At 49.9% G+C, this 10,217-nt stretch overlaps 1 protein-coding gene and 1 long non-coding RNA gene across 2 annotated transcripts; both read left to right on the top strand.

Annotated features, from left to right (window-relative positions):
• Positions 1-824: 824 nt before the first annotated feature.
• On the top strand, positions 825-3,388 carry LOC131905547 (regucalcin-like). Its single transcript, XM_059256433.1, has 5 exons — positions 825-983; positions 1,314-1,837; positions 1,926-2,057; positions 2,223-2,377; positions 2,504-3,388. Exons 2-5 carry the CDS (start codon positions 1,525-1,527, stop codon positions 2,552-2,554), a joined length of 651 nt encoding a protein of 216 aa, XP_059112416.1. The 5' UTR covers positions 825-983; positions 1,314-1,524; the 3' UTR covers positions 2,555-3,388.
• A 298-nt stretch (positions 3,389-3,686) lies between these two features.
• LOC131905548 (uncharacterized) lies at positions 3,687-5,440 on the top strand. Its single transcript, XR_009377992.1, has 2 exons — positions 3,687-4,019; positions 4,881-5,440. It is a non-coding gene; the product is annotated as an uncharacterized LOC131905548 (long non-coding RNA).
• The last annotated feature ends 4,777 nt before the right edge of the window (positions 5,441-10,217 follow it).

Genomic DNA, 10,217 nt, shown 5'->3' with positions numbered 1-10,217 from the left:
GCCACCTGCTGAGGATACATGGGCACCTGCTGAAGAGCAGAGCCACCTGCTGAGGGCATAGGACAACTACAGAGGACCAGGACACCTACAGAGGGCAAGGGTCACCTGCTGAGAGCACAGGACACCTGCTAAAGACACAGGACACTTGGAGAGAGGCTCCTACTGCATACAGGGGTCTCCTGCTGTATACAAGGGTCTCCTGCTGCACACAGGCATCTCCTATTGTACCATCAGGGTCCCCTATCCAGGAGGGCCTCCTGTCGCCCTGGTTGAGGCTGCCAAGCCGCTCCCTGGGGTGCAGTCCCCAGAGGAACAGCACCGCCCTCCAGCACAGGCCTAGGCAGAGGACATGGAGAGGGTGGGGAGGCAGGGAGTGGCGGTCGCCACCCAGCCTGGGGCCCCTGAAGATCCTCACCTGGTGAGGTCTGTGAACACAGAGGCCACCGGAGTCTCGGCAGGGAGCCACAGGTAGCTGGGGAGGTGGGGGGCTCCCTGGCACCTCCTTCACATGAGCGCGGGGCGCCCCAGGCTGTCTGGGGTCGTGGTGCTGACTCTGGGCGGGAGTGCGAGCCCCAGGCTGTCCCAAGGTCCCAGTGCTGACTCAGGACGTGAGTGCGAGCCCCAGGCGGTCCCAGGGTCCCAGTGCTGACCCAGGGTGGGAGTGTGAGCCCCAGGCTGTCGGGGGGTCCTGGTGCTGACTCAGGGTGGGAGTGCGAGCCCCAGGCTGTCGGGGGGTCCCAGTGCTGACTCAGGACGTGAGTGGGAGCCCCAGGCTGTCCGCAGATGTCACCGCCCTCCTCCCACTCCCTGCAGCATGGCGTCGCCCCAGCCCCACATCCAGGCCGTAGTCACTGAGAGGCATCGGATGGGCGAGTGTCCCGTGTGGGAGGAGGCCACGGGACAGCTGGTCTACGTGGACATACTCGCGCAGACCGTGTGCCGCTGGGGCCCGCACAAGGCGCAGGTGCAGACGGTGCGGCTGGGTGAGCAGGGGACGGTTGTGGGGCGGGGAGGGGAGAGTGGAGGGAGACCGTGGGGCAGAGTGGGAGACCGTGGGGGAGGGGGGGTCCTGAGCCTGGGGGAGCCCAGGGCGGGCGCGGGGAGTGGGAGACCGTGGGGGAGTCCTGAGCCCGGGGCGGGCGCGGGGAGTGGGAGACCGTGGGGGGTCCTCAGCCTTGGGGAGCCCGGGGCGGGGGGAGTGGGAGACCGTGGGGGGGTCCTGAGCCTAGGGGAGCCTGGGGCGGGGGAAGTGGGAGACCGTGGGGGGGGGAGCGGAGCCCGTCACCCCCGTCACGGCCCCCGTCCCCCTCCAGGAGACCCCGTGGGCTGCGTGGCCCTGCGCGACAAGGACCCGGGCAGCTACGTGGTGGCCGCGGGCACGCGCGTGGGACTGCTGGACTGGGACTCGCAGGATGTGCAGTGGGTGGCGCAGCTGGACGGACAGACGCCTGGCATCCGGGTCAATGACGGCAAGGTGGACCCCGCGGGGCGCTTCGTGGCAGGTGACACGGGGTCACGGGGGTCATGGGGTCACAGGGACAGGGTCACCGGGTCACCATGACTTCTCCCACCGTGTCCTCTCCGTGTGACCGTGATCCGACCCCGCCCTCTGACCCCGAAGGTACCATGCCCGAGCCCCTGGCCCCCGGGGTGTGGGAACCCGCGCGGGGCGCCCTCTACTCGCTCCACGGGGACCACGTGGTGCGGAAGCTCGCCGACCGGCTGGGCATCTCCAACGGGCTGGACTGGTCACCTGACCAGCGCACGTTCTATCACGTGGACAGCCTGGACTACGCCGTGTACGCGTATGACTATGACGTGCAGGCGGGGACCATCGGTGAGCGCCGGGGCGACTCTTGTCCCCATGTCCCTTCTGCCCCGTGTCTCCCCAGCACCCACACGTGTCCGTGCCCATGTCCTCGCAGAGAACCGCCGGCTCCTGCTCCAGCTGCCGCGGGGCGGGGCGATGCCCGACGGGCTGTGCGTGGACACCGCAGGGTCGCTGTGGGTGGCGTGCATCGACGGGGGCCGCGTGATCCGCGTGGACCCGCACACGGGTGCGTGAAGTCAGGGTGTGTGGGGGTGAGGTGTCGCGGCGGGGTCACGGTGTGACGTCATGGCGTGCTGCAGGGGTCACATTGCGTGACGTCAGGGTGTGCAGGGTCGTGCGTGGGAACCTTGGAATTCCCCGTGTCCCGCGTCACTTCCTGCTGACTCCCCAGGGTCACGCGTGGGAACCCTGGAATTCCCCGTGTCCCGCGTCACTTCCTGCTGCTTCGGTGGAGCTGACTATGCGGATCTCTTCGTGACGTCAGCAGCCGACGGGCTGAGCGCGGAGCAGCTGCGGGGGGAGCCGCAGGCGGGTCACGTGTTCAAGGTGGGAGCGTTGGGGTCACGTGTTCAAAAGGGGGGGGCGCTGCGTGTCCCAGCATGCCCCACGGCCGTGGGGGTGGGTCCCGAGTTGTGGGAATTTCCCGCATGACGTCAGGCCTGCCCCCAACAGGTCTCCGGCCTGGGCGTTCGTGGACGCGCGTGTTTCACCTTCGTAGGCTGAGGCCAAGTCCTGTCCAGGTGACCCCCGTGACCCCATGACCCCTGCGAACCCCCGTGACCCCCATGACCCATGTGAAACCCTGTGACTCCCGTGTCCCCATGACCTCCATCATAAATCCTGCTGTGACGTGTGTTTCCACGAGTGTCCGCGTCCGTGGGGTCAAGGATCATGAGGTCACTGCAGACCACGGAGAGGACTGAGCCGGGTCCTGATGCTAAGTACACAGTACACAGAACCTGGGGTCCGAGGACTCAGCACAGCACTCGTGCTATGTACACAGCTAAGTACTCAGGAGGACTTAGACAAGCAGTGCACAGACTGGAACAGAAACTGAGTCCGTCCTTTTCTGCAGCACAGCACTCATGCTGAGTACACAGTACACAGTACCCGGGGTCCGAGTACTCAGCACAGCTCTCGTGCTATGTACACAGTACATAGCTAAGGACTCATGAGGACTTAGACAAGCACTCACACACAGGGGCGGGGCCGTCCTGTTCAGCGGGTTCAGCAGGTACTCAGTACAGCACTCATGCTATATACACAGTACACAACTAACTACTCACGAGGTCTTAGACCAACACCACGCAGCTCTTCAACCTTCTTAGTTTTCAGTACTCAGCATGGTGACGTGAGCACTCAGGAGGACTGAGACAAGCACTCACAGCTCTTCAGCCTTTTCGGTTTTCAGTCAAGTTGTGCATCTGATACCATGAACGTGATTACAAGGGGTGACTCCGGGGTCACGTGGTTACCGGGGTCACGGGGTCATCAGCCCTGGGGAGGTGACCCGGGCCCAAGTGCAGATCAAACACTCCAAACACAGACACTGTTGTCCCCGTGCCCTCCCCCCCCACCGTGTTCCTCCCGAGTCTCCTCCCCCCCCCGTGTCCCCTCCCTCTGTCTCCCCCGTGTCCCCTCCCTCTGTCTCCCCCGTGTCCCCCCTCCCTCTGTCTCCCCCGTGTCCCCCTCCCTCTGTCTCCCCCGTGTCCCCCTCCCTCTGTCTCCCCCGTGTCCCCCCTCCCTCTGTCTCCCCCGTGTCCCCCCTCCCTCTGTCTCCCCCGTGTCCCCGCCCGTGTAGCCTCCTCCTCCACCCCCACCCCACCCCCACCCCCCCAGCCACAGGATCCCCAGGACTCAGCTGGGAGCAGAGGGGTTAGAGGGTTAGAGTGGTAACAGCCGGTCACAGCCTGTCCGACCCCCGACCGTGACCAGGACAGAGCAGGGGCGGGCGGCGCTGACGTCACAACTCAGCACACAGTAATGTCCTGACTGTGCGCGGCTTTACCGCGGCCACCACGCCCCCCCACATCGAGGGGAGGGTCACCACGGCCTCGCCCCCACAGGGACCATGTCACTCAGGGCACTCAGCAGGGCACAGGGACAGGAGGGTGACACACGGGCCTGGTGTCACCAGCCACACACCCGCTGGGACTGAGCCCCTGTCTCTGTCGGAATGTGTCACCAGGTAAAGTCGCCCGGGGAACTCACATCAGAGTTGCCCACCAAGGGCTCCCTTAGGCTGGTGCCACCTGTCGCTGAGGGAAGGGACTGGGGGGGAGGGGAAGGGAAGGGGTGTCACACGGGGTGGGGGGGAGGGGACAGTGTTGCCACCGAGGACTCTCTTATGGTGTCACCTGGCGCTCAGCTCCATCCTGCCTGGGGTTCCAGCTCTGAGTTCCTGTCCTCAGGGCTTCTGATGATGAAATGATCCCTGGAACTGTGAGGGACTTTTTTCTGGCCTGGTGTTTCATCCCAGCAGTAGTAACTCTGACTAAGACAGTGTGGTCTGAATCTACAACCTCCAAGGTCTGCCTTGCATGTAACAAACACTGTCATTCCACGTTGCTGCATGGTTTGCTACTGTGGAAACTACTTTTTCTTTCAAGACAGGGTTTTTCTTTGTAGCCCTTGCATGGACCTCGCTCTATCAGGCTGGTCTCTAACGACAGAGATGGCCTGCTCTGACTCCTGGGTGCTTCAATTAAAGGCATGTACCAACACTGCCCAGCTGGAAACACTGTTTTATCCCTGTCCCATTGAATGCTGGGGCTGCTTCCACTGTTTAGCTGTTTAAAGAAGGTCACTTTACTCAAGCTTGTACATACAGCCTGCTCTACAAATGTGACAGTTTTTCCTGTCATATCACAGCTACATTCCAGCATGTGCATGCCTGGACCTTCCTGGATGATGCTCTTGTCTGTAGTGCATGGGACTCACTATGCTTCTCAGGTGTTCTCCACTGGTGACCTGGAAGCCTTTGCAATATGAGGGTGTTTTTTCTGCTGTGCTTGGACACCTGTCCACATGTCCATTGGTCTCCTTTCAGTTTTGCTGTCTGAAGATCCAGGAAGGAAGTAGCAGCTAAGACGGTCATGGACAGGCAGTGAAGCCAGACACCTGGGAAGAAGGACGAGGAAGTACAGACTGCAAGAATTTGAACACAGCCATCCAGGCTGCAGTCATGACAGCCTTCCCTTACCTGTGGTGGCCAGCTGTGCACACCTCCCCTGGAGATTAGTCAACCTCTGTAGCTCACAGTGAGCCTGGACAACAGGAGCTTCTCACTACATCATCTGCTGTAGCACGAATCTTAAAAGGTCTTATTAATAAAAACAAACCCAGTGCCAGTTATTGGGATGAACACTGGAAGATCAGAGAAGCAGAACAAGCCACAGCCACCTCATTTCACCAACTCCTCAGCTGATCCTGTTTCCTCAAACTGGAAGCCTCTGTGTCCTCATCTGAATGGCTCTCAGCTGAACTACTGCTCAAAACCTAAAAGCTTAACCAGCCAAATGCTTCTAGTTTCTGATCTTCACGCCTTATATATCTTTCTGCTTCCTGCCATCACTCCCTGGGATTAAAGGCTTACTTCTTGGGATTAAAGGTATGCGTGTGCTGTTTCCAATGTGGCCTTGAATTCACAGAGATCCAGATGGATTTCTGCCTCTGGAATGCTAGGATTAAAGGCGTGTGCTACCACTGCCTAACCTCCATGTTTAATATTGTGACTGTTCTGTCTCTGATCCCAGATAAGTTTATTAGAGTGCAAAATATTTCGGGAAACATAATACCACCACAATGGGCATTGAGTGTGTCATCCTTGGCAGCAAGTGATTTTACCCTCTCAGCAAGCTTCCCAGCTCAAGGCTGAAGGCTTTGAAGCCCATCGGAGGTTGATAGATGAGTCAGATTTCAGCTGGGCACGTTGTTTCACACTTATAATCCCAACACACTGAATATGGAGATGAAGATTTTGCGTTTCAAGTCATGTTAGTCTACATTGCAAGACTCTATCTCAAAACAAAATAAACATTACACATGCCCATTTTGGTGGTTCACACCTTAGATCTCAGTACTTAGCAAGCTGATGCAGGAGGATCACCACTAATTTTAAACCAAGCTAAGGTATCCTGTGAGACCCTGTGTCAAAAAAAAAATTCCCTTCCCAAAAGGGTTCAGATTAGCGTTCTTTTTACTATTTCCTAAACCTAACAAATGTCCACCCACTTGTTTGGGATTGCTGAATGAAATCAATACCTAAAATAAAAAAGGAGGACTGGTTAGCACTTGTAGATTCTAACTCCAGAATTCTCAAGGGGAGAAATTTTATCTGAGCACTTTTTACTCCTTTAAATAAGTCAGCCTGTTAAAAATACTCTTGAATTATTTTTTTATGAAATACACAATGATATACTTACTAGAGCCTTTAGAAATTAACATAAGTAAAATCTAAGAAAAAAATTTCAGAAAGTAAATTCAACACACCCAAAACAAAAAGTCAGTGGTGTTTTCAAGGATTATTTAAACTATGTTGCACTTTTATTTTTGACACAAGCTCAGAAAAATAATGAATCAAAAAAGAATTAAATGGTAAGCAAGCTTGCTATCTTTGTAAATACATTTCTCATTTGTTTAATAATATGTGGTGATATTGTGTTCCCCAAAATATTGTGCACCCTGATAAACTTATCTAGGGTCAGAGAACAGAACAGCCACTAGACAGATGTAGAAGTCAGAAAATGATGGCACTCACACCTTTAATCCTAGCCTTCTGGAGGCAGAGATCCATTCGGATCTCCGTGAGTTCAAGACCGCACTGGAAACAGCCAGGCATGGTGACTAATGCCTTTAATCCCAGGAAATGAGCCTTTAATCCCAGGAAGTGATGGCAGGGAGCAAAAAGGTATATAAGGCGTGAGGTCCAGGAACTAGAGCCTGGTTAAGCTTTTAGGCTTTTGAGCAGCACAGTTCAGCTGAGAGGCATCCAGTCTGAGGAAACAGGATCAGCTGAGGAATCAGCTGTGGCTTGTTCTGCTTGTCTGATCTTCCAGCATTGACCCTAATACCTGGCTCCAGGTTTGTTTTTATTAATAAGACCTTTTAAGGTTCATGCTACAATTATATTTTTTCAAACTGATGTAAATTACAGTTTATGATTACAAAACAAATAGACAGTAGTTCTTGTTAACCAAATAAATATGTACCCCCCCCAAACCAATCCTTGATATATAAGTCATACAAAAAGGTTTTATTCATGAGTGCTTACATTTTATTAAAAAGACACAATATTACTTATCCTAACAAATACTGCACTTATTATCAAGAGCATACCTGATACTTTAACATATTCTAATTATGTAACTACAGAGACAAGCCCAAGCTCCTCACAGGTTGAACTCACACACCTTCTGGGAGCCAGCACCATTTCACCTGCTGATCCTGGTCACTCAAAACAGCACTTCTGCAGTATTTACTACCTGTTGCTGAAAGCCATTAAAATTCCACTTAGAACATTTTAACAGTTTACAAGACACATTTGACTTAACAGCAAAAGGCAGAATGCCATTACAATTATTTATTTTTCAAGGTCAATGATGGTTTATCAACCACAGTATTCAGTCATATCCAGCTCTTCCTGAGACTGTGATTTACAGCTCACACAGTAACATATGTATCTTAACATAGGTGCAGCTCAGTCACTGTAAATTCTACATAAACCCCTGGTCTTGTCTATAGTAAGTTATGGACTAATTTATGTTTTAGAATATTAGTTTAAAATGTGTTACATATGTTTGTGCTGTGGAATATTTGTTTAATGATACAAAAATGTGTTGCATTCTTTTATGTCGCATTTGTTTAGCTCTATAAAGCTGTGTTACTTTGCCTGCCTAAAACACCTGATTTGGTTTAATAAAGAGCTGAATGGTCAATAATAGGTAGGCAGGAGAGAGAAATAGTTGGGGCAGGTTGGCAGAGAGGATAAAGAGGAGGAGAAATCTAAAAGGGGAGAGGAGTGAGAAAGGGGAGAAGGATGCCAAGGGCCAGCCAGCCAGCTACAGAGTAAAGAAGGAAAGAAAGATATATAGAATAAGGAAATGTAAAAAGCCCACAGGCCAAAATGCAGTTAAAGAGAAATGGGATAATTTAAGTTAGAAAAGCTTGCTAGAAACAAGCCAAACTAATGCTGGGCATTCATAATAAAGAATAAGTCTCTGTGTATTTATTTGGGAGCTGGGTGATGAGTCCCCAAAGAGTTTAAAAAAATACAGATTTATGCAAACACAAAAATCCCTGAAACAGCAAATATTTCAAACATAAAACAAAAGCAAATGTCAGTGAATACTCATTAAATCATAGGCTGTGTGTGTGAGAGAGAGCACAGTAGAGATTGTGTGTTGAAGATGTCTAAATTACTTTACATTTTCAAAGTAAAATGATATGTGAAATAAGTTTCATTAATTCACTTGCAAAAAACCCAAAATCTTTCTTGTATATATTGTTTTGTAGAATCTAACTTTGTAGCTGGAGTTTTCCTGCCTGGCTCACAGTCAGGATATATCTCTTTCACCTGCCAGTCCCACAGCCTCTCAGACCCGACCAAGTAAACACAGAGACTTATGTTGCTTTCAAACTGTATGGCCGTGGCAGGCTTCTTGCTAACTGTTCTTATAGCTTAAATTAATCCATTTCCTTTAATCTATACCTTGCCACATGGCTCGTGGCTTACCGGCATCTTCACAAGCTGTTTCTCATCGTGGCGGCTGGCAGTGTCTCTCTGACTCAGCCTTCCACTTCCCAGCTTTATTCTCCTCCTTGCCCCGCCTATACTTCCTGCCTAGCCAACGGCCAATCAGTGTTTTATTGATTAATTAGCAACACATTTGCCATACATCCCACAGCATAACTTCATTAATTAGCCATATGTTTTAAAACTTTAGCATTCCAATTTTATATCTTCAGGGTTAACAACTGAAGTGCACAAACATACTTTTGGGAAATGTGTTAAGTAAGGATAATACTAGAATAAGATACCTCCATTTAGAAAGTGATGCTAAATTTCATTCAATACTTTAAATTTATTTAATCTTATTTTATGTGCATTGGTGTTTTGTCTGCATGTATGTCTGTGTGAGGGTGTCAGATCCCCTAGAATTAGAGTTACAGAGTGTTGTGAGCCACCATGTGGGTTCTGAGAATTGAACCTGGGTCCTCTGGAAGAGCAGTCAGTGTTCTTAACCACAGAGCCATCTCTCCAGCTCCATCTTTCAGTCCTTTAACTATAATTCTAAATGGTGGCTTTAGTACTAGAGACAGAGTTTACTTTCTCTTTCCTTGGTGACTGGAGCTTTGATGATGGTGTTTAACTTTTAAGCATCAATTTACTTAATTTTTGAATTTTTATAGGTTCAAAGAATGAATTCTACAAGATTAAATTAATAAATAAGTAGTTTTCCATTAAGTAACAAGTACCCATCATTATGATTAAAACAAATAACCAAGTCTTGTCATGTATCTAATAGCTCATACTATTTTATAAATTTTTCTTTTTTTTTCTTGCAAGGACGACTACATTTTAAATTAAAAGCATCCCAAAGTAGATTACTTATGAAGTCCCCTTAACTGATAATCCAAAAAGAACACAAAAGCGAGGATGCTCTTGAAGAGAATTGTACAAGTTCCCGTGTGTGTGGTAATACACATACACATTTCAATACGTCAGCAAGGATATTCATTTCAGTCTAGTGACTGCTCATAACCATAACCACCTCCCAAGTATTTCTCTTCCCTTCCGTCTCTACAAAGAATTTAAAACTTGAATATTTTTTACTTCATTCTACATAAAATTTGCTTAGTAATATTACTAATCTTAACCAATATGAAAAATCTTGCTGTCAAAACATCTCTTTTTACTTAGTAGTAATAATAGTGTTTGATTTCTATTTCCACTTCCACTAAACTTGAACATCACAGGAAGTAAAAAGCACACTGAACTGATGCTCTGTACATATTTTGCTGAATACAGGAGATTATACGTAGCAGCTAAAACTCTTTCTTACATTTTAAATCATGTTTTACCCTTCATCAGAAATAACACTCAACCCTATGTTTTACTATTTTCCATAATCTTTAGATTTATACAATAGGAAAGGTTATTTTCTGCAAATGTATATAACGTGGTATTGAGATATTTGCTAAAAGTGTTTCAGAGGTGTAGTTAGAGTATAAATAGAAAATTAGGACCTAAAAGTATAGATATTCAATTGACTGGAAATCCTAGTGTTTTACTCAGGATTCTCTAGAGTCACAGAACTTATGGGATGAATCTCTCTCTCTCTCTCTCTCTCTCTCTCTCTCTCTCTCTCTCTCTCTCTCTCTCTCT

Source organism: Peromyscus eremicus, chromosome 3 (assembly GCF_949786415.1).
Source record: "Peromyscus eremicus chromosome 3, PerEre_H2_v1, whole genome shotgun sequence".
NCBI lineage: Eukaryota > Metazoa > Chordata > Mammalia > Rodentia > Cricetidae > Peromyscus > Peromyscus eremicus.
The sequence above is the reverse complement of the archived record's forward strand: the minus strand, read 5'-3'. Positions and strand labels throughout refer to the sequence as shown.

What these genes read in the sequence shown, in the direction of transcription:
- LOC131905547 (XM_059256433.1), top strand. Translation starts at nt 1,525, where the DNA reads ATGGGGTCACAGGGACAGGGTCACCGGGTCACCATGACTTCTCCCACC. An exon ending in CGTGCAGGCGGGGACCATCG is followed by an intron (nt 1,838 to 1,925) that starts GTGAGCGCCGGG and finishes ATGTCCTCGCAG; the next exon opens with AGAACCGCCGGCTCCTGCTC. An exon ending in AGGCGGGTCACGTGTTCAAG is followed by an intron (nt 2,378 to 2,503) that starts GTGGGAGCGTTG and finishes TGCCCCCAACAG; the next exon opens with GTCTCCGGCCTGGGCGTTCG.